This window comes from Lingula anatina, chromosome 2 (genome assembly GCF_051362555.1).
Source record: "Lingula anatina isolate TDL-2025a chromosome 2, LinAna3.0, whole genome shotgun sequence".
NCBI classification, from domain to species: domain Eukaryota; kingdom Metazoa; phylum Brachiopoda; class Lingulata; order Lingulida; family Lingulidae; genus Lingula; species Lingula anatina.
Window position 1 is genome coordinate 44,126,905 of NC_141768.1, and position 25,699 is coordinate 44,152,603.

Sequence of the window (25,699 nt, forward strand, 5' to 3'; positions counted from 1 at the left end):
TAATACGTAAAAGAAACCTGAACTTTGTCGCGTATCGCGGATACGTGTTATTCATCAAGTAAGCGATCAATAAGGACATGCTGTCCAAAAATAGTGCCTATGTTCTAACGGATTGAGTCATATTTGTTTTTTTTTTCTTTTGTGTGTGTGTGTGTGTGGGGGGGGGGGGGGGGAGGGGGGGAGGGAGAGGGATCAGTAAGTTTTCTTTCTAATTACAAATTATGCCGTTTACGAGTGTTCTTCAAAGATGAACTTTGCAACGTTGAGAAAAAAAATCCGGATCGATGGAGTAAACAATAACAATACTTTGGATGATAACCGAGCATAGAAATTGTTGCAGTGTATTAATCTCGAATCTTAAGTCCCAAATTAAAGTTACCATGGTGATTGATGTTTGTCCATTTCTTTTTTTTCTTAGACTTTCATCCAGTTTGATAAACTTCGTTTCGATTATTCTTCCACATCATGTTCAAGATATTAAGCCCCTGATTATTGGCGCAGCTATGTTGCAAATGACTGATCAACGTTTATCGAAATAGAAATTTGACTGTGATTGGCCACCAACTGTGAGGATTTTGAATTGTTCACGACGTCAGTGTCACTTGATGTCATTCAGTACGATTCATACTTGGCTTTTCTATAATTCGGAATTAATAACAAACATGTAATGGTTGTTTAGTTCTTGCAACAAAAACAGCTGGATCTTACATTTAAATGATCATAAAAGACTATCAAAATAACTAAAACAAGAAGAAAAGTGCATATGCAGTTGTATAAACTTGCAAAATCAATGCAGACCGACGGCGACCAAAACAATTCACCAAAACGTGACTTAACAGGTTGTAAACAAAAGTCTAACCCCTCATTTGTTCATTTTTGCAATTGTTCTGATTAATCACGTTTTAATTCAATGCGCACCCAAACGTGTTTACATAGTTCGCTGAAGATGGGTTCAGTTACACAAGAAAAAAAAAAGAACTTAACTAAGCTTAGCTAAGCATTGTTTTATGATAAATTAGGCGTACTATAATCACTTGCTAAAGGAAATTTTGTTTTATAGACAGTTTGCGTTTTGCAAACTGAAATTAGCAGTTTTCAAAGCACAGGGTCATAGATTGAAAAAATGCGGGTTGGGTGGGGTACTGAAGGCCTAGTGTTAGACGGATATAATTTTTACCGCTCGTAGTACTCATTTAGATGAATATGAATAGGAGGACGGGCTAAATTCCCTTTTCTTAATTAGATTAAGGCCGATGTGAAGTATTGTCACGCACGTTATTCCAGATCATTATTCCAGTCTTTCCAGATCGCCAAACACAACACACCAGAAACTCTGTATCAAAATCAAATAAATAAAACCAGCCTCACGCGTGCACCACGAAAATGGATATTTGAACATGGGCTTACCTGTTGGTTAAATACTGTATTAATGGATAAGTCAGCGTCTGCCCAGTCTTGCATACCAAAGCAAGTCATCCCTGCCTAAATTGCCATAACCCCTGTGCAAGCGTCACGAGAACCCTTATTAAAAAGGTATTTAACACGACTTGACGATTATGTTATGATTAATGAGTCACGCTGAACGTTATAATAGCAGTCTGGAGATGCTTCAGATTGTCTGGAATTCTCTATAAAAGAAGACGCTAGTTAAGGGTAATCCAGATTTGGAGCTGAAGAAAAGCTGTACCTGATATCCAGGAGAAAGAAAGGTAAGTGAAAAATATTTGCATGGTTATAACGTCTTAGTTTAAGAAATCTTCAGCATTTATGCTATCAGTGATTCTCAATATAGGCTATAGGTCAATTTCACATTTTTTTAGTTTATAAAAAGTAAGCGAACAGAAAATTGTTTTTCCAGGTGGAACTTTACTTACATGTCATCAGTCTAGCAAATTAAATCACTGAAAAAAATTACCAGATTTATCTGTATTGACATAAAAAATACATGAACGGACTAAATTTTAAACCTTCGTTACTGGCTCTCGCAGCACAATTTTACATTCTCCAATAGGTTTAGTTTATTTTTACCTAAGAAGAAAATTTGCAACTTGATGTCTAACGTCGCAGAAAATATGTAGACTGTTCATTTCAAATAACGCAATAAACAGCTTGCGGCTACTTTCGCGGTGTCGCCCGTCTTAAAAAAAATAAACCTTCGTGACGTCTCTCTTTTGCTACAGGTTATTATTTTTTATTTGTTTGATGTTTTTTGTAATATTTTAGCCAGTAATTATATATTCAATTCAGTTACATCCATGATAACATAGACGATATGGTGACAGGGCACAGTCAAATGAAATAGATATTTTCTTTGGAATTCGTTTCTTTCACAGTGTTTTCGGTTGGTACATTCGTGTAAAATTAATTTAAATTTGAATAAAATAAATTGTGTTTACCTGTTGCAGAACGTTTTTGACAAAGAAAATGAATCAAGTTATTGTGTGAAGCACGACATAAATTTAATAGTTTTAACCATACATCTTTCAATCACTTTTACAGAAAAAATACCTGAGCCGACTTTGCAGTGAAGATCTGAAGCTTCATTGAAGAATGAAAAGAGTGATGCTATTGGCCGTCAGTTTGCTGGCGCTAGCGACAGGGTAAATTAATATGCATTTTCAAATTTATAATTTTGCTCACTGTTTATCATTGGTTGCTTTTCTTTTTTTTTAAATCATTCATTCATTAGGGCTATTCAATAAATTAATTAATTCTTCATTTCAAATTATAAAATATTTTCTGTGTTTAAATGTACATTTTTGTGAATCTGCAGAGGTTTTTAAAATCGTTTTTTTTTTTTTTTTTAGAAAAGATAAAATCATTTTAGCAATAGTCAAAATAATAAAACGGATTAAAAACGCTTTGCGTTTTGATTTAGGGTCCTCAGTAACTGCCGTGGTAGCTGGCCTTGCTGTGCTTCCAACGAATTCAACCCGGCGTCTCACGAGTGCTGCAGAGGGGTTATAAGGCCCAAGAATTCATCGTCACCATGCCCTGTAGACCCCGTGCAACCTTCACAGCAGCCCCAGGGGCAGCAAGGAAAGCCTTGCATGGGACCACGATGCCAGAGACCTAGCGGACCCAACATGCCTGCTGGTCCTTCCGGAGGACCTCAAGGACCAAACCGCCGTCCATCACAACCACAGGGACCGCCTTGCCAGGGACCACGATGTCAAAGACCAGGGGCACCTAACAAGCCAGTTGCTCCTTCCGGAGGACCTCAAGGACCAAACCGCCGTCCATCACAACCACAGGGACCGCCTTGCCAGGGACCACGATGTCAAAGACCAGGGGCACCTAACAAGCCAGTTGCTCCTTCCGGAGGACCTCAAGGACCAAACCGCCGTCCATCACAACCACAGGGACCGCCTTGCCAGGGACCACGATGTCAAAGACCAGGGGCACCTAACAAGCCAGTTGCTCCTTCCGGAGGACCTCAAGGACCAAACCGCCGTCCATCACAACCACAGGGACCGCCTTGCCAGGGACCACGATGTCAAAGACCAGGAGCACCTAACAAGCCAGTTGCTCCTTCCGGAGGACCTCAAGGACCAAACCGCCGTCCATCACAACCACAGGGACTGTCTTGCCAGGGACCACGATGTCAGAGACCAGGTGTACAACAGTCAGGGCAGCAACGAAGACCTTGTACAGGTAATAACTGTAGGCAAGGGGCGGGTAGAGAAGACAGTAGTCGTGGACCCAACAGAGGGCCCAGCACTCCGAGCAACCGTTTTAGAGGTCCCAACACACCTGGCGAGCGTTTTAGAAGGCCCAGCAAACCCAGCGCCCGTTCCAGAGGGCCTAAGTCACCTGAAAGTCGTTCCAGAGGGCAGAACAGATACAGGTTTGGTGACCGTGATGATGATCGTTATGGCTCAAAGAAAAGAGGTGATTACGATCGCCGATTCAATGCAAATCGGGCTATGCGCTTTAGAAATGGTACAAGATTGAGTTGGAATGTAACATCAGGCTGCAAGGGAAGTTACAATTGCTGTCTTGGCCTCTCCTTTGACCAAGCCACTCAGTTTTGCTGTGCTGGAGTGGTGCACAATATGGGAACCAACAATGCCTGTTGTCGTGGTCAACCTTTCCAAACTGCCACCCATAAATGCTGTTCTGGTGCCATCAGACTCATCACCGACCCCGCCCCCTGCTTTCAACGAAGGCAACCCCAGAACCAACCAGGAAATCAAAAATGGAGTTCTTTTCAAAATACAATGAAACCGAGCAGCAGGGCACCTCCCAAACCTCCACTTTGCGCAGGACAAGCCTTTGATGCTGCCACCCAGTTCTGTTGTGCAGGCATTGTGAGAGGCACTGCAGAAAACAATGCCTGTTGTCGAGGAATTCCATACAACTCGGCTTCAAGCAACTGCATCTTTGGAGAAGTTCAACCAAAACAGCAATAAGCTGTGCATTCATTTTCCTCACATCACCCTCAATGCATAAAATCTGCAACACTTAATTTTAGATAATTATATCCATGAAGCTGGTCTTTCATGGTAAATATATCTACAACTTTCTACATTAATACAATATGCTTGTTTTTTGAGTTTACTTTTGATAGTCATAAAAATGAATATGTAACTGATTTGCATTCTTTAGAAAATGAGAGACGCAAAATTATTTTAATTTGACTAGTTGGACCCATAAAAATGAATATATATAAATATATATACATCTGTTAGACCATAAATTTTCAAACCTTTATTGCTGCAAATGAATTACAGAAAGATTTTGTTCAAACATTTTGATGCTTTCATGGAAAACTAAAATGAGATGGAATATGATCATTATACAAATGTTATAATGAGAATAAAATAGTGTGCTGTTAATGCAACATGTCTTGAAGTTTTGTTTTCAAAGACATAATCTAAGGTTTTAAATATTGCACATACAAACATGTTAAATAAACATGTTCCTACTAAAAGTTGAACCTTGTATGATGATGGCGTAGGCTCAGTGATCAAAAGGACTTTTATTAATTGTCAGTCTTTAGGAACTTTGAATACAGTCAATGTCTCCAACCAACTTCATGTCCATTTTCCATCATAGGTTCCACAAATCCACGGAAGTTCAGTCCATCATGAGACCAACGTGCTCCATAACCTGAAAATAAAATAGAATACTGTCATCCTGACAATTGTATAATATTGCACTAGTCTATAAGAAAATATAATAAAAATGTCGGTATGAAAATTAAAGATTCTATTTATATTTTGATTGTCATACACAGCAAAAGATAAACAAATAAGTCTACTGAATATAAAAGCACCTAAAAGTATTAATTTTATTCATTTGTATTTTGTCTTGAAATGTGAAAGAAATGCAAAAGCCATTCAAGTATGTGCATATACTAGTAACTGTTGCCAGCACACAAATATGAGCAAGGTTTAATACACTATTGACACCATTTTCCATCAAACTATACAAACAAATGAATACTAGTAAATATAAGTGAATTCCAATTAACATATTTTCAGAAAAATATTTATTTACCATCCTGTTGTCTAATTTCTAATATAAGTACTTCATTCTGAAAATCAAAAGAATACAAGTATTTTTATTCTTTGTGTGAAAAAAATATAATTCTTTTGAAATACTTTTTTTATATTTCAACTGTATATTCATAAACAAATAGCGAATTTTTTGATAGCTCACATCTAATGCATTAAGTATCAATACTAATACAGTAACTGAATGCATGCACAATAATTTTGAAGAGCAAACTTGGGACTAAATTGATAACCGGTGGACTGCATGCTTATTTAAAAAATAAACAATAAGAATTCTGAATCAGATTTTCTACTTACTGGCAAACTATGGATATTAATCCAGGTGGCTTCATCTAATATTCTTGTCACAACTTTAAAGGCATGATCATTTTGTTTGGCAACGGCTGGAACAGATTTAGGAAACAACAATTGTGGACTCATTCTAACTATGAAACATTCATATATGAAAGAATGTACCTCTTAATTCCTTTCATTTTGTTTTTCATCCTTATCTTTTCTATCCCAAATCTACCACAAACAAGTTCATCTTCATTGTGTGGGATATACGGATATATGAATAAAATAAATGATTCAGTAAGTCAGTGAATGACTAAATGATAGAATGGATATAGAAAGAAAGAAAGTAAACTTACGCCCCTTAGCAGTTCCCCACCAGCTGACCATGACGTCCCTGTGGCAATGTTTAGACAGAGCTCGGGCCCCTGTGGTCAGGTCACACGGTTTTATGCTGTCAGGTCTACGGACATAAAAGAATAACACTTTTCAACATTTTTCAACATTATTTAATGTTTACTAAATGTCTAACTAAGTAACATACCACACAATGTTCGAAAGACAAATGTTTTTTAACTGTCAGGCCCTGAGGGACACATATTAATTGAACAGACATTGTTTTTGAAACATTATATGTCAATTAAAAGAATATTTAATTCTTTTTTTTTATTATTTTTTTGGAAGCCAAATGGTTTTTGGAGACAGTTTCCAGCAAAAATATATCAAAATCATCAAAAATGCCAAGAAACGATCTTCACCAATCCAAAGATTTCAACTCTAGAGCTTATTTTTAAATGCTTACGATGACTCTTTAACCTTTATACAGCAAAAAAAAAAAAAAAAAAAAAAAAAAAAAAAAAAATACTGTTGTGGAGATTCACTAGTCTCCATCAATATTATGAGAAGGACTAAAAACAGAGAAACTAAGTTTAAACAAAAATCAGATTGAAAAATTAAAATATTCTCAGCAGTTTTAAAAATGGTGTACCTTAGTAATTAAGGGAAAAGTGCTGAAATATATATATCTAAGAGAATAGATCTTTTACTATATGCTGATCTATAGTGCACTGAATATTTGCCACTTGGTATCATCACCTGTGTTTAGAGTTGAAAGTATTCTCCAGGGTTGACCTTGGGGGTGGCCAGAGATCTTTTGAGCCCACAGTTCTCCTCATTCCTAACAAGTCCATTAAACCCCTACGACCCAATAACTGAAACAAAAATTCACAAAAGTTGAAACCTTTTTGATAATTTTTTACATTTTGTTATCAGGTCAAGTAAATTTTAGTTTAAGATTTATTTCTATCCATCAAGCTATATTTTATTTTTCCCACATTCGAAAACTTCATTGTTCATTTTCTCTGTTATTTTTTTCAGGGTAATTAACAAATATTAACTCTGAAAACAAACTGATAAATCTAAAGAATATTCTTATTTTACATCAGTTCTTAAAAAGGCTACTTGCATAAGGCTACTTTTTTGTCATTTCTGTTATCTTTGAAACAGACTTCAAAGTTTTTTTTACATAATCCTCCTCATTATGCAATTATCTAGAGATAATTAAGCCCCAGTTACCAACAATTTGCATCAGTTATTGTGAGCGAGTTTTTTCAAACTTCGATGTTTCTGTGGCCGTCAAATCACTTTAGGCTAGAAGGACAACTGATATCATATCTGATTGATTGAAGAAACTATCACAGTAACCAATTCTGAAGACAGTCTTTAATGAAGAAGCTTTATCACCTTCAGTATGCCCTCCAGCTTGTCTATCCTCTCACTACCACTAAACCTTGTCCAGCCAATGTACAGGTCTTTTAGTCTGTCACCAGTCTGTGTTCTGACAACAGTGCTGCATATGGAATAACCAAATCACATCTCATATTTGATTTTTATTTGATGATGCATAAAGTTAATTCATTCAATATTCTACAATACTGAACCACAATCAGAATCTGAGTTTGCTTTAAACAAATATTTTTTCCAGACATAATATTATAATAAAGAACTCTTTCTAAATGATTCTTTATAGGTTAAACTTTATACACTTGAAAAATTGCATTGTATATTTACAAAAAATACTGTTAGCTTCACATCAATCTATGGTTCTTTTTGTCTTCATTTATAAGTGTTTGTCACCACATCTTTATTAACAGATATTATTTCAACCAGCAGCAGCTTAATTGTTTCTAATTGTAGTGTACCACAAGTGTAATTGCCCCTTGCCCTTGTTACTATCCCTTGAGTTTAGGGACATCATGTTCAAAAAAATCTAAATGGTGGCTAAAATATGTTTTTTTCCCCTGTGGCAGAGTGCCATGATAGAGTTGATAAACCAGGGCACTGAAAAAAATGAAACAAGCAGCTGGCAACCTTCAATGGAACCCCAGTAACTCTAGTTAAAAAAATAAACTTGATAACATGCTTATAGAAGTAAAGAAGACTAAGTGTAAGTATGGGGATAAGCTCAACCTCACTATGAATGAAACTAAATTATAAAGACTTGTTTATAAGAGGCATAAATGCCAAATATTTCTACCTGCATTACCTGGTCAATGTTGAGTTGGTTTCCTCTAAAAGGTTGTGTTTGGGTAATTTGTCCACTGGACAATTCCTTAAATAAATGAATAAATAAAAAATGAGTGAGGAATCGAAAACACATGCTTCACACATTCTTTGCTTCCATGTCTTTATCTATATCGTCAATAAAAAAGATCAACATTACTCATCTAGCTGTAACCAGAGTTTCAGAGTCCAAGCTAGCTGGCTTCTTTATTTTCAAATTTCAATACATTTCTGACTGTTGTGCCTGACCTTAAGCTGGCACTTCAAACTATCAAGTAGGTCCAATTAGCATGCACATGTGGAGATTTGAAAATGAAGACGCTGCTACCAGTATCTAAGAGTGATATAAACTAATGTTGTCTGTATAATCATCCTCTAGTCCAACTATCTATGGTTTATCAGTGCAGAAAGTGCTAGGGTGCTATTATTTAGACTATAGTTACAACCTTGCTGTGATCACTTTGGGAGTGCGTTCACAATGAAACTATTGTTACGGTACTAGGTAGTTTGAAACCAACTCCGTGGAGACTCTTGCTGAATGCAATCAGATTTATAGATTAACATACCTCCTCCTTACACTGATTAGAATACAGAAAAAGCTGGTGATTATACATGTACAAGTACATTGAAAACAAGAAGAGGCAGGTTAATCTGTAAATCTGTCCCCACATAGTTATTTAGAACGACCTAGCTAGTATGATACTCTCATTGTGAATGCGACCTTATCACTGACCCAGTCTCCATCCACTGACACAGTCTGGCAGATATTGCCAAGTAAAGTGGGTGGCTTGGATATCCCACCACCTTCAGGTCAGGCTCCTTGTCTTGGTCAACTACTGGTAAGTCTTCTTGTAGTAAAGCATCCACATCCTCTTTAGTTATATCACTGTCCTCTAATGGACAGGAATGCAACACCTGCAAGATGACAATGATTGAAAATAAAATTATATATGAATTGTAACAACTAACAGGTATATAAAGTGCAAGCATATATATAAGGCACATGTACCATGCAGATCAGACACCATACAGGACTTTGAAACAAACATGTCAAATGAATCAGACACATTTGATAATTGGGGCTTAGACAATAGACTTATTACAATTAAATGTATAAATTAAAATATATAAAACATTTCAAAATTTTCATCTCAACAATAGGGTATGGCCTGTCTAAGAGAAGTAAATATTTTAACGGTTCTCAGTCGTGTTTTTTCTTATCAAATAAATTCATAAATCCCTACAACATTGACATGATACATGTATATCCAATATGAATAGACACGAGCAACCTTGCAACAAATATTGAACAAAATATAAATGAGAGATAAAACCATATTTCACTTTCAATTATAACCTCCTAGCAAATCTACAGTAAAAAATCCAAGTCCCTTACAGCGTTGTCCTATCAATTTCTACATCAAGTAGCTAACTGCATATTTACCAGAAAAAAATTACCAGGCTTTTAATCAATTGTTAAATAATGACTGCATGTACACAATAAATTAAGTCACCTGCAAAAATAATGTAGAAACTTCCTCTTGCAGGGACATTGCCCTCCAGGGATTTGGAAAGCATCACCAAAGGCGTCTCAGTTTAAATGATGTAACCATTTAAAAAAACCTGTCAAATGAAAGTTGAATAAGGTATGTTAAGAGCTTTGTTTATGAGGCTCTACGAAAGGAACTTGCATGAGACGACTCTTTAATGTTGTGAGGCGTATTTTACCCTACACTCTTGGTGATTTGGAGGCGAGAAAGTACCAAGATGGTGGAAGAGGGAAAACAAATTTCATCTTTCCTTGATAAAATTTCGTTTCTTAAAGAGGTATGTAGTTTTATTTTCTCAGTTTTACTATAAATATCAGCCAAATATACATATTGATTCAAACTTTTAGCAAAATTATTTTTGGCGTTTGCTTACGCATTTTAGACATTAAAAACTAATCTCACATCCGTGATACTGATTCTAATAATCTAATTTATTTTAATCGAAAGGTCCAATCATGAATTAGATTATACAAACTTTTGTCGGGAATTAGAAAAATTGGAACCTAATTCTAGCCCTGAACTGAAGCTACGAAATTGAATAAGATGTTTAACTTGCTTTGATATATCCTTTTTTGTGACAATAGCAATGATATTATCATGATAGTTACTTGACTAGTTATTTACAGTGTCATCTTTGTTAAAATTACAGTATCCCCTCCTGGAAAAGGCAACTGGAGATAATGAACAACCCACAGCTGGTTATATGTTTAAGGAAATAAACAGTATCCTTGTCACAGTCAAATATTCAAAGAAAATTTTATTTTAAATTCAGAGATTATCATTAATGTGGATGAAAGTCAGTGCTGCTTGAATTTGCAGTGAAAGAGCAGTCTGTACAATGTACAATGTGTTGCAATGAAGCACAACACAACACAATACACCTGAAAAAAAAAGTCCAGTTGCAAGTTTACACAGGAAACAGTCATTTATTTAAAAAAAACGGGGTAATAAAAAGCTAAATATATTACTGGGTTATTTTAAACTCAACCCAACTGAACAAATAGTTACTTGCTGCTGGACTGTTTAATTTTTCACATGTATTGCATGGTTGTGCATTATTGGGCATTTTAGGTAGACCCATGTAAGAGTGATAAAATAATGGTATATCATCTCTGCTGGTAACATCATGGGGCAAAAGTGGCAAAATGTATTATGTGCATTTAATCCTTGAAGTAATTTTTGGTAAAGCAGAAATATTGATAAGTACAGTTTATTGCCAGCATATTCTGTTAAAAGGATGTACATGATATAAAAAAACTTGACCCACCAGATAAAACCAAATCTTGAAAGTGAATTGAAATAATGAAGTTTATTTAACTCCTGCTACTATGATGTACAGAAGGCTCTGCATATCTAATTTAAGGAGTCTGATATAATAAAAATAAATACTAGTAACTATACTTAACAGCAATAGCTTTGACCATGTTTTTATTTAACCAAAAAAAGAATGCTAAGTAGGTGCTGGTATGAGCTTAGTACCAGTAATTTAAGATTTTTTTATATATTAACTTAAGTTAAATAAAGATAACATTATTAACCCAGTGGTAGCATATCGGAAGATGGTTGACAGCAATCACTAGCACATTATTTCTTGATGCTATTCAAAAGTACTTGCTCTCATGTCAGACAACAATGATAATTACTGGTATTGCCTCTCTCCTTTGGGGAATATTTCAAAAGTTATCCTTTTCAAATTATCACAAGACTGTTAACATCCCCGGACATCTGCTCTCATATTTATGTAGCCTTTCCATAAAACTGGATTGATGCGAAGATATCTTGCATGTATTGGACTGGGAAGGACATTCTCTTGAACAGTATCCTGGTCAAAATTGCCTGGGAATGTCTGAAAAGATTATTTTCAGGTTAATGATGATCCTTTGTGGATGATTAAATAATGTAAATTTAGTTTTTGACAAGTTATGAATGTTTTAATCATGGACCAAGTGCTGTATTTCATTATCAAAAAAAGGCTAAATGAATCTAAATGTGGATCTTTGTTGGATTTGATACCTGAATATGACCTTTGACATCTTGGTATGCTCTCATTAACTGTGTGTTGTTACCATAATGGAGCTGATATTCTTGGACAAATTGTGGACCTTTATTTCCTCCTGTGCCTATTGCTATATTTCTCCCCTTTGTTAAAATTGCAGTGATTTTTCTAACCCTCCCAAAGTCAAACTGCAGCCACTGGTATCTGTTAGAAACTTTGGGAACCCAACTCCCTGCAAGTTTACCATCTTGTATTGAGTATATTCTTGTGGCTTCCTCATATGGATAGAGATATGAGGAAACTGTAATCTGGGCACCTGGGAGTGGATTTTTTCCAGACACCAGTAGAGTTTTACAGTCCTCTGGAGGAAAATGGGATTTTTGAAGTTCTAACTGCTGCTTTTGCTGATTAAGCAACTGCATTTGTTGCATAAGTAACAATGACTGTGAGTTGAGTAACTTGGCTTGGTCTTCAACCTTTAGCTGGAGCTTAGAAACAGCAGAGTATAGGTCTCCTGTGCTCACTGCTGTAGAGGTTAGACTGGGTGCTGGTATAACAGGAACACAGTAGAGTGTGATACACAATGTCAACAACAGCAGAGCTGACTTGGATGATAGTGGAGACATCCTGCTCTATGTGATGTTCACTGTCAAGTAATTTAGTACTTTTTGGCTTAACACAATCATGTAAGCAGTTGATACAGCATACTGTATCAGTCTAAAGATCAATTGCTGTAGTTTGTTATTAATTTAATTAAATTTTATGTTATCTGTTCAAAGGTTATACATGTCAAGAAAGCCTTAACTTTCAAGTTCAATTCTCTGGTATTGATTTATGTGGCAGAAAAAGGTTTACTTATTAAAAGCTTACAATTGAAATTAGAGTATTTTAGATGTTCTGAACAAAGTACAAGACCTAATGATATATTTAATGGAGAATAGACTAATAAAAATCTATTTCTCGAATTCTGAAGATTCAGCACTCAATCTATACACTAGAGGTATATTTTAATCGATCCCCACCATTTAAAAATTATAAAAAACAATTAATTAGTGGAAAAAAGCGTTTTAGTAAACCTCACCTCAATACTAGTATGCATAAATGAAGCAACAGATCTGGGTCACGTGGTACTGTGACGACAATCACGATAAAGGTCTATGAGACTCAACTGAGCTGCATGGTGCATACAGACGGAGAAGTTAAGGAAAGTTGTGTTGAACAGAGTTGAGGAATTTTCGTTATGCCTCGGTATGTTGCCGTGGGATTCACCAAAATTGCAGCTCTCGTTGACAATCTTTCTTTGTCTGTGACGGTCTTCCGTGACTTACTTACTAACTTCGGTGACAATAGTTGCGATGCTCTAGATCATGGTCACCTCAGGTGGTTTAGATCATATCAAGAGCTGGTAGTCTTTCAGATTAACTGTCATCAGTTGGCAAACTTACTGATTGCTGATGCATTTTAAATGCATTGTAGTTGACCAAAAGCTCGTTTACAACAAACCTGTTAATTATGCACCGCTGCACTTCCCAACCCAGGTATTAACAGGTATCAAAATTGTCTTGGTGGGCTTTCATGTTTTTCAAAATATCTCATTTATTTCATGGGGTGATTTTATTGGTATTTGTAAATGACGTTTAATATCAATATTTAAACAATTGAGTTCAAACACCGTCGCGAACATTAATAAAAGTAATTGCTCTCAGGGTAACTTGAAGCATGCGTATGCCCAGGCATTATTTCCGTGGAAGAAAACGTGTTGAAGAACAAACAGAAAAAAAGAGCGGTATATTAAAGAAAAAAATAGGAACTTATGTACTAAAATGGTTCATAATCATAATTCGTTTATGCTTTGAGGATTTGTTTCTGAATGTTATTTCATCTGAAGTATAAAATAATTTAAAAGATTTATCATTTTATACCTTGAAATACAAGTTCTGCGTCTGTACACAAAACTTTTTGCAAATTTGTATGCTTTGTCAAACCCAAAAACATGTAGCAGATCAAGGTAAAAGAGCATTGTTTGCTATAAGTAGCAGGGGAAAAATCGTTACTTGAATGTTTACTAAATGTGCAGTTTTACATACGTGAGTATAAAAAATTAAAAAATTCCAAGCACGCACAGCAAAATGTAGACTAACGCAAAACATCAAGAACAGCGTAATCTCAGCAAATGTGCCCCATATAGTAGCTTAATTTCCATTAATAATAAAATCATCATTTTAGTCAAAAATTTTCTGTCGATTTAATAAATGTTCTAATTTATCCAGAACTGTATATTTATTTAAGAGGAGGCTTACTGAAATATAGTTTTATTATTTGTTTATTTTGTATTTGAAAATTGCCCATGTCACCCTGTTAATTAGAAGGTCTAAGCTGGATCAAGTCCGTGCTAAAATTCCTATGAAGCTGTGCAGGAAAAATTCTTCCTTTGTTTCTCTAGCTCCTCAATAAACCCGGTGTTCAGATTTTATCTAGTACCCCCAGGTCTGCGGGAGCTGCTCTTTGAAACTAAAGCACAGGTAGATTTTTACCTGAGATAAATATCGCCAGCCATTTAACCCTCTATTTAAGAGGTAAAGGAAGTTCCAGTTAGATGGATTATTAAGATAGGACTTGTAAAGGTAACAGGCATTGTTTACCTCAGTTTAAGAAAAGTATGCAAGACGGAGTGTCAGCGGTTTAATAAAATTAATTGAATTTCACATGGCCCTCATATGCAATAATCCACAGTACCCTTTACTCATTCAAATGCAGTGTTTCATACAACTTGGGATAACCATAATTAAATGCTCGTTAAAGAATTGACTAGACGGGAATGGTTTTACACAGTTTCATGAGGATTTAGATCCCTCGGGTAAGAGATTTGAATGAGTATTAACTTTTATCAGAAGCCAGAGAAGTCATCTTACAGGTAGACAATGCAGCTCAGTTTGACAGCTAAGCACGCTCTGTTCTCCAGTGGCTCGATTGTCGTCATTGGACCACGTGACCACATAGCTCATTAACTCCCAGGCCGAGCAAATAGGACGTTTTTTAAAGCCAAAAATTTACAAAATGAGCTTTTAATTTGTGTATTTGGATAAAGATATCGTTAGTTGGGCATGTTTTCTGAAGAATATGTTCCGCTCAGGCCATTCTGACGGCAAGACGCAAATCCTTTAATGGTTTTTAAATGCAATAAAAAGTCTCATATAATATATACAATGCCATCTTCTGAATCTCTGTCAATTATTGGAAACAGTGTAAGTTATAAAATACAGAACAAACAATGAATTAGTAAATAGAATATTAGTTCAAGTAATTGGTGCCTGACTGGGTGTTTTATTTTATTTTTTACGTTTAAGATTATCCTTAAAAGTCTTGTGACTTTGCATAGATATCAGTCAAGTAGTCAAACAAGGGCATCTTTTGTCAGTTATATGTGGAACATGAACCTTGACGCCTGAATTTTTGTCACCCATTGTTCTACCTTTTGCGTCATTAAATGACTGATATTGAAATAATTTTTTTTTTTATTGACAAATAATTCTTTGCATCAGCAAATCTTTATGTGATCTAATTAAACAACCACCATATGTCGGTGCACTTAATAATAATTTAATAACATTCAATACCCAATTAAATCACAATACTATAAAACATATGCATGTTGTTTGAAGGCTGCATGTCAAGGAGAAATACATGACAGCCACAGTGGCTGTATTTTATTATAATTAGTACCACCAGCATGTACGCTGGCGGTACTCATGGTTTTAGTCCCGACCCGTTGGCTCCGCCGGCTCCGTGTACTGGCGCCGGATACAAGTCACCGTTACCGCTTCTCCTCCTAGACCGCAAGGACCCCTGTCCCCATCTCTTGGATTTAGGTCACATATAACCTCAACTTGAACCCCCAGGTTTTTTTGTCTCAGTCAGTGCATTAACCTGGGCGTGACGCTCGTTGAAATGCACCCTTGTCAAAATTTTTGAAAATACAATGCCAATTATCTACCGTACGGAAGGAATTATAGGAAAAATTTCTACAGACGGCTTTCCAAAAGTCATGTGTGTAGATTTCAAATATGCCCTTGGATTTGACCTTTGACCTTTATTTCAAGGTCAAATGGGCCAAAATTTTCAAAAAAATGAAATTTTTTACAAAAAAAATATTATTTGCGCTGTTATTCAGACACTACACAGCCTTAACCAATAATATTATTGGAAAGTGTTACCCTTTGGGTCATCTTTCATCTCCGTGAATTTGGGATCAATCGGTGCATTTTCACGGGAGAAGCAGCCATAAGATACCGAAACTGAAAACTGTCTCTAATTCGGGAACCGTTAATGCTAGCGACCCGTTCTTTTTTGCATTTTGTAGAGCATGTAAAGCCCAACATTGCATATGGTCTCCGTTTTTTTGTATTTCCTACGGTTTTCGTGTTATGCTGTATTAAAAAGTACATTGTGGTGGCACATTATTGTAACTCAGAATTGTAACATTATATCTCCAAAACTGGCAGAGATAGGTCAATAGTTACTATTAAAGTTGAATAGGAAGTCACATACTGGCAATTTAACAGTGACCATAAAATTGACCTTTGACCTACTTTTCACCATGAATTGAACTTTGCAAATTTTCGTTCCCTTTTATCTCCAAAACTGGCAGAGATAGGTTCATAGTTACTATTGAACTTGAATAGGAAGTCATATACTGGCAATTTACTGTGACCTTAAACTTGACCTTTGACCTACTTTTTACCATGAACTGAACTTTGCAAATTTTTGTTCCCTTTTATCTCCAAAACTGGCAAAGATACGCCCATAGTTACTACTGAATTTGAATAGAAAGTCATTAGAGGCAATTTACTGTGACCTTTAAATTGACCTTTGGCCTACTTTTCACCATGAACTGAACTTTGCAAATTTTTGTTCCCTTTTATCTCCAAAACTGGCAGAGATAGGTTCATAGTTACTATTGAACTTGAATAGGAAGTCATATACTGGCAATTTACTGTGACCTTAAATTTGACCTTTGACCTACTTTTTACCATGAACTGAACTTTGCAAATTTTTGTTCCCTTTTATCTCCAAAACTGGCAAAGATACGCCCATATTTACTATTGAATTTGAATAGAAATTCATTAGAGGCAATTTACTGTGACCTTTAAATTGACCTTTGACCTACTTTTCACCATGAACTGAACTTTGCAAATTTTCATTCCCTTTTATCTCCAAAACTGGCAGAGATAGGTCCATAGTTACTATTGAACTTGAATAGGAAGCCATATACTGGCAATCTAAGTTTGACCTTGAAATTGACCTTTGACCTACTTTTCATCATGAATTGAACTTTTCAAATTTTCTTTCCGTTTTATCATCAAAACTGGCAGATATAGGTCCATAGTTACTATTGAACTTAAGTAGTAAGTCATATACTGGCAATTTACTGTGACCTTAAAATTGACCTTTGACTGTCTTTTTACTATGAACTGAACTTTGCAAATTTTCTTTCTCCTTTATCTCCAAAACTGACAGAGATAGGTCCATAGTTACTATTGAACTTGAATAGGAAGTAATACACTAGCAATCTGTGACCTTGAAATTGACCTTTGACCTACTTTTTATGATGAACTGCTTTTTGCATGTTTTCAGGCCTTTAAATCTGCAAAATTGGCAAAGAAATGCCCATGGTTGCTATTGAACTTGAATAGAAATTCATATACTATGATATTGAAATTGACCTTTGACCTACTTTTTCACCATGAACTGAGCTTTGCATATTTTCTTGCCTCTCATATCTTTAAAACTAGCAGAGATGTGCCCCTTGTTGCCCCTAGGTTTTCTCTTTTGTCAGCATATATGCACCATTGACAACACTTTTCAAGGAAAACCAATAGGCCTTTTGTCTAGAGAATACAGGAGTGATCAAGGGTAGAAAAATGCAAGTCAATTCGAAAATCTGCTTGATTGTACCATTTTTAGTTATATTTTTTTGCATATTTTGAGAACTCTTATTGATTGCATCTTATAGAGCTTGTCAAGCACAAGACTGGTGATGGTGTCCCTTTTTGGAGGGGGGGGGGTCCATACGAATGTGCTTACTCCAGCTGGTGGTACAATATCCGGAGGCGGTATCACCTCTCTGATCCTCTAGTTGCAACTTATAAAAGGCTTAATGGAAAGATTTTGACCATGTTTTTATCCAGTTAGGTCCACTTATGTAAATGCAGCAGTTTGTCATTAATGGAATGATTGGACCTGCACGTTTAAGAAAAGATTATCTGACATCAAGTTGAAAGATTTGTTCATCCTGAGGAGGCATAGCAATTTTAATTATAATAATTGTCTTTTTTGTGATGGGAATATTTCAAAAGTTTCCCTCTTCAGTATTATAAAATTGTTAACATCCACGGACATCTGCTCTCATATCTATTGAACCTCTCCATAACACTGGATTTATGCGGAGATATCGTGCATATATTGGACTGGGAAGGACATTCTCTTGAATGGTATCCTGGTCAAAATTGCCTGGGAATGTCTGAAAAGATATTTAAAGTTTAACAATTAAACTTTGTGGACGATTTATGTAAATTGAGTTATTGACAGGTTATCATTGTTTTAATTGCAACTCAAGTGCTGTATTTCATTATCAAAAAGGCTAAATGAATCACAGTATGGAGCTTTATTGGATTTTTTACCTGAATTTGACCTTTGACATCTTGGTACGCTCTCATTAACATTGTGTTGTTACCATAATGGAGCTGATATTCTTGGACAAACTGTGGACCTTTATTTCCTCCAGTGCCTATTGCTATGTTTCTCCCCTTTGTTAAAACTGCTGTTATTTTTCTAACCCTCCCAAAGTCAAACTGAAGCCACTGGTATTTGTTACGTATTTGTGGTGCCCAGCTCCCTGAGAGTTTACCATCTTGTATTGAGTATATTCTTGCAGCTTCCTCATATGGATATACATATGAGGAAACTTTAATCTGGGCACCTGGGAGTGGATTTTTTCCAGACACCAGCAGACTTTTACAGTCCTCTGGAGGAAAATGTGATTTGAGACCAAAAATTGACAACCGCATGGCTTGGATTTTCTGACTATGCAGATCATACTGCTGCTTCTGCTGAACAATCTGTTGTCTCTGTTGATCCATTTGCAGCTTTTGTTGTTCTATTTGCTGCTTTTGAAGTTCATGCTCTTGTTTTTGAAGTTCTAACTGCTGCTTTTGCTGATTAAGCAACTGCATTTGTTGCATAAGTAACAATGACTGTGAGTTGAGTAGCATGGCTTGGTGTTCAACCTTTTGCTGGAGCTTAGAGACAGCAGAGTACAGGTCTCCTGTGCTTACTGCAGTAGAGGTTAGACTGGGTGCTGGTATAGCAGGAACACAGTAGAGTGTGATACACAATGTCAACAACAGCAGAGCTGACTTGGATGATAGTGGAGACATCCTGCTCTATGTGATGTTCACTGTCAAATGAACTACTGTTTAGTTAAACACATGTGAGCAGTCAATACTGTATCAGTCAAAAGATAAATTGCTATTGTTGATTTGTTATTAATTTTATCAGTTTTGTGTTATCTTTTCAAAGGTTATATTTAAAGAAGGAATTTGTCCTAACTTTCAAGTTCAGTTTTGGTATGGATTTATTTGATAGAAATGTTACTTATTAAAAACTTACAATTAAAATGAAAGTATTTTAGATGTTTTGATCAATGCGCCGGACCTTAGATTGATTGGTTTTTAATGCAATAAAATGCCTTATACACACATTGTCATCTTCTGAATCAACTGTCATTTACTAGATAAGTTATAAAATACAGAACAAACAATGAGTTACTAATAAAGGGACATATACATGTAAGTTCAAGTACTAGCTGCCTGACTGGGTGTATTAATTTTTTTTTCTGTTTAAGATAATGTTTTATAGTCTTGTGACCTTGCACGAAAATCAGCCAAGCATATTCAGTTACATGAACTAGGATGCCTTAATTTTTTGTGTCACCCACCTTTTGCATCATTATATAACTGACATAAATAAATAATAATTTTGTTCATTGACAAATAATTCCTTGCATCAGCACAGCAAATCTTTGTTATCTTAATGTAATCTAATTAAACAAGAAATAGCTTGAAAAGAAATTGTAATATAAAGACCTGTGTGTTTAGATTATTTTCAAAGTGTTATATTCCATGATGATATAAAAAGATATTTCATATGAATCGGGATCCCACTGCCAGTCATTGCTGAATTATTTGGTTGATAAACTGGATTCCAAATCTTACCATGTTAAACTTAAGGTAGGTGTGTTATGTGTGTGCATGGTACATATGTGTTATTAACATATATGTATACACACACACACATATATGCAGAATTAATGTGTGTGTGTGTGTGTGCGTGCGTGTTCATGCATGCATTTGTATTTTTCTGCCTATTTTATACCAAATCCATAGTTTATACCAAAGAAAGATGCATATGCAGGTGCATGAAATGCTTAAATTGTAGCACTGAATGAAATTCAGAATAATTTTGTGTAAAAGGAAACAAAAAAATCCTAATATGATACCAAGTTTTGAAAATGAAAGTGCACTATGTTATTCAAAATAATATAATGATTTTAAATTCCTTTGAATTTTCAGGTGATAAAGATAATGAGATACCTTGTGGACAATGGCCACCATGAATTTGTGGAGGGACTGAGAAAAAAGTCCAGGGGCATCAAAGAAGCAGAAAGTGAGATTTTCAAACTTGAGTATACTTTCAAAAAATGACAAGATAAAGTTATCATGCTATTTTCATTATTGAATACACTCAGTCAGCTACAACAAAGCCACTGTAGTTAATTGTTTATCCTGGTATAGGTTCTTGGTGTTATCTCGTTTAATCTTGTATCACTGTATTGTTCATATTACAATTGTATAGTCACCATAATATGCACTGGTAATTGAAATGAAATAATTTCTTTTTAACAGCACATGATTTGCATTTTATTTTGGTGACCAGACTTTTTTAAATAAGTCAAACTTCGAAGGTGTTTTATATGCAAAGTCAAACATAGTAAATATTTATTCGTGTGTAGGTTTTGGGGGTCCCCCAGATCCTCTCCATGGCAACACACCTTATGAGACAGTAAGAAAGGCAGCCAAAGTAAGGGCACTATCGCTTTATATGTCTAACAACCCTACATAATATATATGAAAAGATTATTTTCTGGATCATTCAGAAATTTATGAATCATTCTTCCTACAAACTCCAGTTACTCAAAGAAAAAAGAAAATTTCTGCCATGAAAAAAAATTGATACGTAAGTAAACATGTAAAAGCAAAATAAATAAATGACAGAAATAATAATGATGACAATAAAGTTGATGGCACTACATGTACATGTATACACTGTTTTTATAACTACACATGGTGTACTATTAGAGTTTTGAATAGTTAATGTTGTTTTACTAGTCTGTGATATTTTCATCCCAGGAGCTGTCCCAGCAGTTGTACAATGAGACTGGCATGCAGCACAGAACAACGCCACCAGAGGGCAGGATTGAGGCTGGTTAGTGGAAAGATTTATTGTTGTATGATCACTCTCGTGTGGTATTCACATTACACTGTACTGGAAAGTTTCACTGTATATTTAGCTCATGGCTTATAAGAATAAAGGAAGGTTATACTTGCAACTTTGGCAACAAGAAAGAAGATGACAAACATAAGCAGAACACATTTACTGCGTTTGAGTTTTTTTATTGTTTTTTATTGTAAACTTTCCATTTCAGTTGGGATTAGTGGTTCTACTTCGTCTGGTTTGGAAGGCTTTGGTAACAGCCCCAACAAAACAACAAGTAAGTTTGCTACTGTAGCACTAACTGTAAGAGTTTTCTTTTGTAAAGTCAATGAAGTGAAAATTATAATGTTGTGAGTACATGTAAATTGCAGATCATGATTATAATTTACATGTATATATAGTTAATTGAAATATAGATCTATAACAGTTACCATAGATCTTGTAACAATAAGGCTTGATTAGAATAAAATCAAAATTCTGTTCAAGCAGTTGGTTTTAGTATTTTATGATTGAATGATAGATGCTTCAAATTACTGTTTTTCTTTTTATCAAGAGCTTGTAAAATATGTGGGTATTACCTCCAATATTTCTGTGACTGTCAGTCACCATCATCAGGGAGTAAATGACTAGGGTCATTTCACCTGGAATGAAAATCCAGGTCAATTGCCCCTAATCACTGTCATTTACTCCCTGATGATGGTGACTGACAGTCACAGAAATATTGGAGGTAATACCCACATATTTTACAAGCTCTTGATAAAAAGAAAAACAGTTATTTGAATTTATACATACAGAGCTAATGAAACTGTTCTCTCATGAATGATAGATGGTTTGTATTTTAATACAAAAAAGATATTATCAGCACCCAATGATTTTGGCACAGTAAATACTGAAATTAACAAGACAGAGACTAAGCTTTTTGTATATATTATTCAGTTGAATTATGCATAAAATGAATAAAGTAATACATGTTTTTAAGAACTGAATGTACTTTGTCTTGTTAGTCTCAGTCCTTTTTTTTTTTACATGCAGAAAGCCTTGGCTCCACAGTGGTCAGTGGCCTGAGAAGTCTTGCGGACAGTCTTTCTGACCACAGTGAGACCACAGCCAGGACAAAAGCTGCAGATTTCAAGCGTCCATTTGACCAGTACACCAGAGTTAGACTCCAGGAGGCAATTTCTCCTGGAAAATCTCAAGAGAACAGCATTACTGATACACATAGAGGAACACAGAAAGGTACTGTAATTGTTTAATATAAGAATGTATATAATCAGATATGTATTTATATCTACCCAGCCAATGTGGCATTATGAATTTGCATCAAACCATGATATGTACAATTTTGAATTCAAACCATGGCGTGCAACTTTCTCACAGCATAAATTATTGTCCTGAAGATATCCTAATTTCTTTCACAACTTCTATGACCACCTGGACTGTTTTTACTGTCGTAAGTATTGATTGAACACAGAGTATTCAAACTACACCCAGGCTTATAGTTTGCTATTTCTCCTCTTTGCTCACTGGTACATTTTAATGTACAATCTTTAACGAGATTGAACGGTAACACTGATAATAAAAGTATTTCTGGACCTTGGTTTCTCTGTTATAATACATGCACTCCTCTGGGTATATATCATGAAATATGTACCAAATGGAAATAACATGTCAGGCAAAGTTTCAGCATACATGTTATATGTTTTTGTAACAATATGTCTTTCAGATTTTGATTTATTTTATTTTTGGAAAGTTATAGTCATTTTGACATGCAATACTTAATGAATAAATAAATGGATAAATAAATAAATAAAAGAGCAGGAAGGAGAGACAATCTTGAATTATTGAGTTCAGTTTTTACTTTTCTTTTTAGCTCGGGTAAAAGGACGACCAGGAGGAGGTTGGGATGATGATGAGGAGGAGGAGGTAGTAAGTAGTGGTTCTGGAAGTCAACTGGGAACCAGTTCTAGCTGGAACCTGCATGACAGATCAACTGGACACAGTGCTGGTAGTAATGAGTTGTCTGACAGGTAATTGTTATCTTTACCTTTAAGCTTGCCTTTGTAAAGCTAGTTTTTCTCCCAAATGCTTGAAGCAGGGATGAGAGTTTTCCACATATTTGCGAATTTCATTCTTTTGGGGAGCCAAATTATCATTGGCCTAGGCAGCACTTAGACCCAACACTGTATTTTTTGCACTAAATAGCAGACTCAACCCTATTGAAGGTGCATATTAAGCAAGCACTTATGTCCAATTATTATTGCCAGTTAAATGAATCTATTTCCTATTATTCGCTGACCAGGATGAATTCCTTGACTGTGAGTGATGACTGGTCATCTGAGGTCCAGGCAGTCAACCAGTTTACCTCAAAGAGTGCCAAACTACTCCCTTCTCGGAGAGAAATCCAGGAGTTCCTTAAAAGGTATACTTGGAAAATTGTGTTATGTGCAGTTATGTCACTTTTCAGTGATCTCTAAAACTAAAGGTGCTTGTTGTATTTTTAAAAAATATTATTTGACTTGGTTTAATAAGCTTGACTTTAACAAGCTTGGTTTTATCTTGCTTGCCTCAGAGGTCATTTCAAATGAAATACATGTTGACCTAAAGAGCTTGGTTTAATTTTTATTAGCCATTTTTAAAAACTTGACTGATAGATTATGTAAAGATGTTATATGCAGCTCTGTTTTTTTTTTTTTTTTTTTTTTGTTTAATTTTTCATCAGCAAATACACTCTGCAGCATTCTTTTCATAAAAGTTTTTTTTTAGGTGCCAAATATTGAACTGTGAAAAAATAACAGACTTGTTAAATGATGCTCTCACTTCTACAAATGATGTGATGCTCATGGTAGGTGGTATTGGAGACTAAAGCAATTATCCAGGCCATCTCTAATGAATTTCTTCAGAAAACTAAGAGCATGATAAGCATCAGACTGCAATTGAATATTTTTTTAGATACTTTTAGTATCCAACAAATACAATTGTCAGTGATTCTTAGTCACAGCTTTTTCAGGTGTCTGTTTCTCAAAAAAATTATAATATTTCAGTCTTATAGTCTTAAACCGATTAATATACATTGTGAACTACTCTAATTTTAAAAACTGACCTGAAATCTCCTATGAAACGATTTACCCATGTTAATGTTAACACTGAGAGTGACAGTCAATATGAAGATTATCACAATTTGCTGTAGGGATGTAGTTAAGGACTAAAATAAAAGAGGCAAATGGTCATTAAGATTCTTTGTGAAACACAGCATAGTCAGCTAAAATTCTTAGCAGTTAAGTCTTTGCTTTGAAAAATATATAGACCCTAGTTTAGCAAAAGTGTAGTTGACACAACCCATGTTTTGGGATGTAGCAACTCCAGACTTCCCTCTCCAGACGAATAGATTGCAGTTATGTGATTACTATTGAATGCTACCTTTTTCAGCGGTGCTTACTTCTGTTGGAAGCAATGATGCGGTCAGATCTTTTCACCGTGGACCAGTTGACTTTGGTGTTCAGCAAGAACCTTATTATGTTTTATCAACATAAAGAAGGGGCAGTCCAGGCCAAGGCCAGAAAGGTCAGTTTTACTGTATGAGAGCATATTTGTTGTATGGATGCTAGGAGGGGATGGGGGGTAATAAAAATCTTCTGCGACACAGTCACTGTGGTCAATTTGTAATGCATACATGATAGATTTAAATCCTTAGGAATTGTTTTTATTTTATAAAATGGAATTATGCTTGATGCTATGATGGTGTTATTACATAAGTTTTTATATAAAAGAGAAGTACAAATATTATCTGATATCATGTTAGAGATTAATTTTGTATTCCAGATAATTCGACAGATGGAAAAACTTTCCAAACACTCAGAAGTCTTTTCAGTCATACCTGCAACTAGTTCAACCAACACAATCCCCATGTCTTCAAGCTCAACTAACACAATGAATAAGTCTTCCACTGGTACTTCCATTGATGGACTTGCACAAAGTTCAGATACAAGCTTAGTGGCACCATTTTATGTTAGTACAGATACACTGTTGATAAATAATTCTGGCGAGGAGGTAGATAGTGGACTGGATAATGGCAGTGAAACCAATACCGATAGCTTTGCTGACCTGCTGGATAATGTACCATCTTTACTAGAAACTGAGGGAGAAAGAGGCGAGGATAGCTGATGAGAGAGGAAACTTAAAAACACAAAAGAGCATTAGACTTTTCAGTAATAAAATTTTAATTTTCATGGATATTTCAGCATTTTCCC

General features: G+C 35.3%; 5 protein-coding genes across 6 annotated transcripts; 2 read left to right on the plus strand and 3 right to left on the minus strand.

Annotated features, from left to right (window-relative positions):
* The first annotated feature begins 1,470 nt into the window (after positions 1-1,470).
* Positions 1,471-4,702, plus strand: LOC106172307 (uncharacterized). Its single transcript, XM_013552954.2, has 3 exons — positions 1,471-1,709; positions 2,500-2,600; positions 2,879-4,702. Exons 2-3 carry the CDS (start codon positions 2,551-2,553, stop codon positions 4,410-4,412), a joined length of 1,584 nt encoding a protein of 527 aa, XP_013408408.2. The 5' UTR covers positions 1,471-1,709; positions 2,500-2,550; the 3' UTR covers positions 4,413-4,702.
* On the minus strand, positions 4,696-10,037 carry LOC106172320 (uncharacterized). The gene is made up of 9 exons (XM_013552967.2): positions 9,869-10,037; positions 9,088-9,269; positions 8,338-8,403; positions 7,536-7,641; positions 6,888-7,003; positions 6,152-6,255; positions 5,817-5,902; positions 5,503-5,539; positions 4,696-5,112 (listed from the first exon to the last, which is right to left on the minus strand). Exons 1-9 carry the CDS (start codon positions 9,905-9,907, stop codon positions 5,018-5,020), a joined length of 831 nt encoding a protein of 276 aa, XP_013408421.2. The 5' UTR covers positions 9,908-10,037; the 3' UTR covers positions 4,696-5,017.
* On the plus strand, positions 10,006-25,682 carry LOC106172317 (AP-4 complex accessory subunit tepsin). 2 transcript variants are annotated; one of them, XM_013552964.2, is made up of 13 exons: positions 10,006-10,181; positions 10,554-10,626; positions 20,097-20,188; positions 20,531-20,624; positions 20,971-21,038; positions 21,368-21,443; positions 21,664-21,729; positions 22,485-22,688; positions 23,323-23,479; positions 23,752-23,871; positions 24,216-24,294; positions 24,879-25,013; positions 25,272-25,682. In XM_013552964.2, exons 1-13 carry the CDS (start codon positions 10,122-10,124, stop codon positions 25,611-25,613), a joined length of 1,566 nt encoding a protein of 521 aa, XP_013408418.2. In that variant the 5' UTR covers positions 10,006-10,121; the 3' UTR covers positions 25,614-25,682. The 2 variants fall into 2 exon arrangements, 1 of the variants encoding a protein (XP_013408418.2); XR_015332658.1 differs by lacking the exon at positions 24,216-24,294 and having other exon boundaries at positions 25,272-25,443.
* Positions 11,315-12,526, minus strand: LOC106172319 (lactadherin). Its single transcript, XM_013552966.2, has 2 exons — positions 11,918-12,526; positions 11,315-11,750 (listed from the first exon to the last, which is right to left on the minus strand). Exons 1-2 carry the CDS (start codon positions 12,524-12,526, stop codon positions 11,613-11,615), a joined length of 747 nt encoding a protein of 248 aa, XP_013408420.2. The 3' UTR covers positions 11,315-11,612.
* LOC147763734 (lactadherin-like) lies at positions 18,040-19,740 on the minus strand. Its single transcript, XM_087002987.1, has 2 exons — positions 18,581-19,740; positions 18,040-18,420 (listed from the first exon to the last, which is right to left on the minus strand). The coding sequence occupies exons 1-2, from the start codon at positions 19,334-19,336 to the stop codon at positions 18,283-18,285; spliced, it is 894 nt and encodes a 297-aa protein (XP_086859113.1). The 5' UTR covers positions 19,337-19,740; the 3' UTR covers positions 18,040-18,282.
* Positions 25,683-25,699: the final 17 nt, after the last annotated feature.

Coding starts and splice junctions, on each gene's coding strand:
- LOC106172320 (XM_013552967.2), bottom strand. CDS start 9,907: ATGTCCCTGCAAGAGGAAGTTTCTACATTATTTTTGCAG. Junction 9,270..9,868: donor TTTCTACATTATTTTTGCAG/GTGACTTAATTT, acceptor GTCATCTTGCAG/GTGTTGCATTCCTGTCCATT. Junction 5,903..6,151: donor GTGGGGAACTGCTAAGGGGC/GTAAGTTTACTT, acceptor AATCTGTTCCAG/CCGTTGCCAAACAAAATGAT.
- LOC106172317 (XM_013552964.2), top strand. CDS start 10,122: ATGGTGGAAGAGGGAAAACAAATTTCATCTTTCCTTGATAAAATTTCG. Junction 10,627..20,096: donor TATGTTTAAGGAAATAAACA/GTATCCTTGTCA, acceptor TGATATAAAAAG/ATATTTCATATGAATCGGGA. Junction 24,295..24,878: donor CAAATGATGTGATGCTCATG/GTAGGTGGTATT, acceptor TACCTTTTTCAG/CGGTGCTTACTTCTGTTGGA.
- LOC106172319 (XM_013552966.2), bottom strand. CDS start 12,526: ATGTCTCCACTATCATCCAAGTCAGCTCTGCTGTTGTTGACATTGTGT. Junction 11,751..11,917: donor ATGTCAAAGGTCATATTCAG/GTATCAAATCCA, acceptor TAATCTTTTCAG/ACATTCCCAGGCAATTTTGA.
- LOC147763734 (XM_087002987.1), bottom strand. CDS start 19,336: ATGTCTCCACTATCATCCAAGTCAGCTCTGCTGTTGTTGACATTGTGT. Junction 18,421..18,580: donor ATGTCAAAGGTCAAATTCAG/GTAAAAAATCCA, acceptor ATATCTTTTCAG/ACATTCCCAGGCAATTTTGA.
- LOC106172307 (XM_013552954.2), top strand. CDS start 2,551: ATGAAAAGAGTGATGCTATTGGCCGTCAGTTTGCTGGCGCTAGCGACA. Junction 2,601..2,878: donor TTGCTGGCGCTAGCGACAGG/GTAAATTAATAT, acceptor GTTTTGATTTAG/GGTCCTCAGTAACTGCCGTG.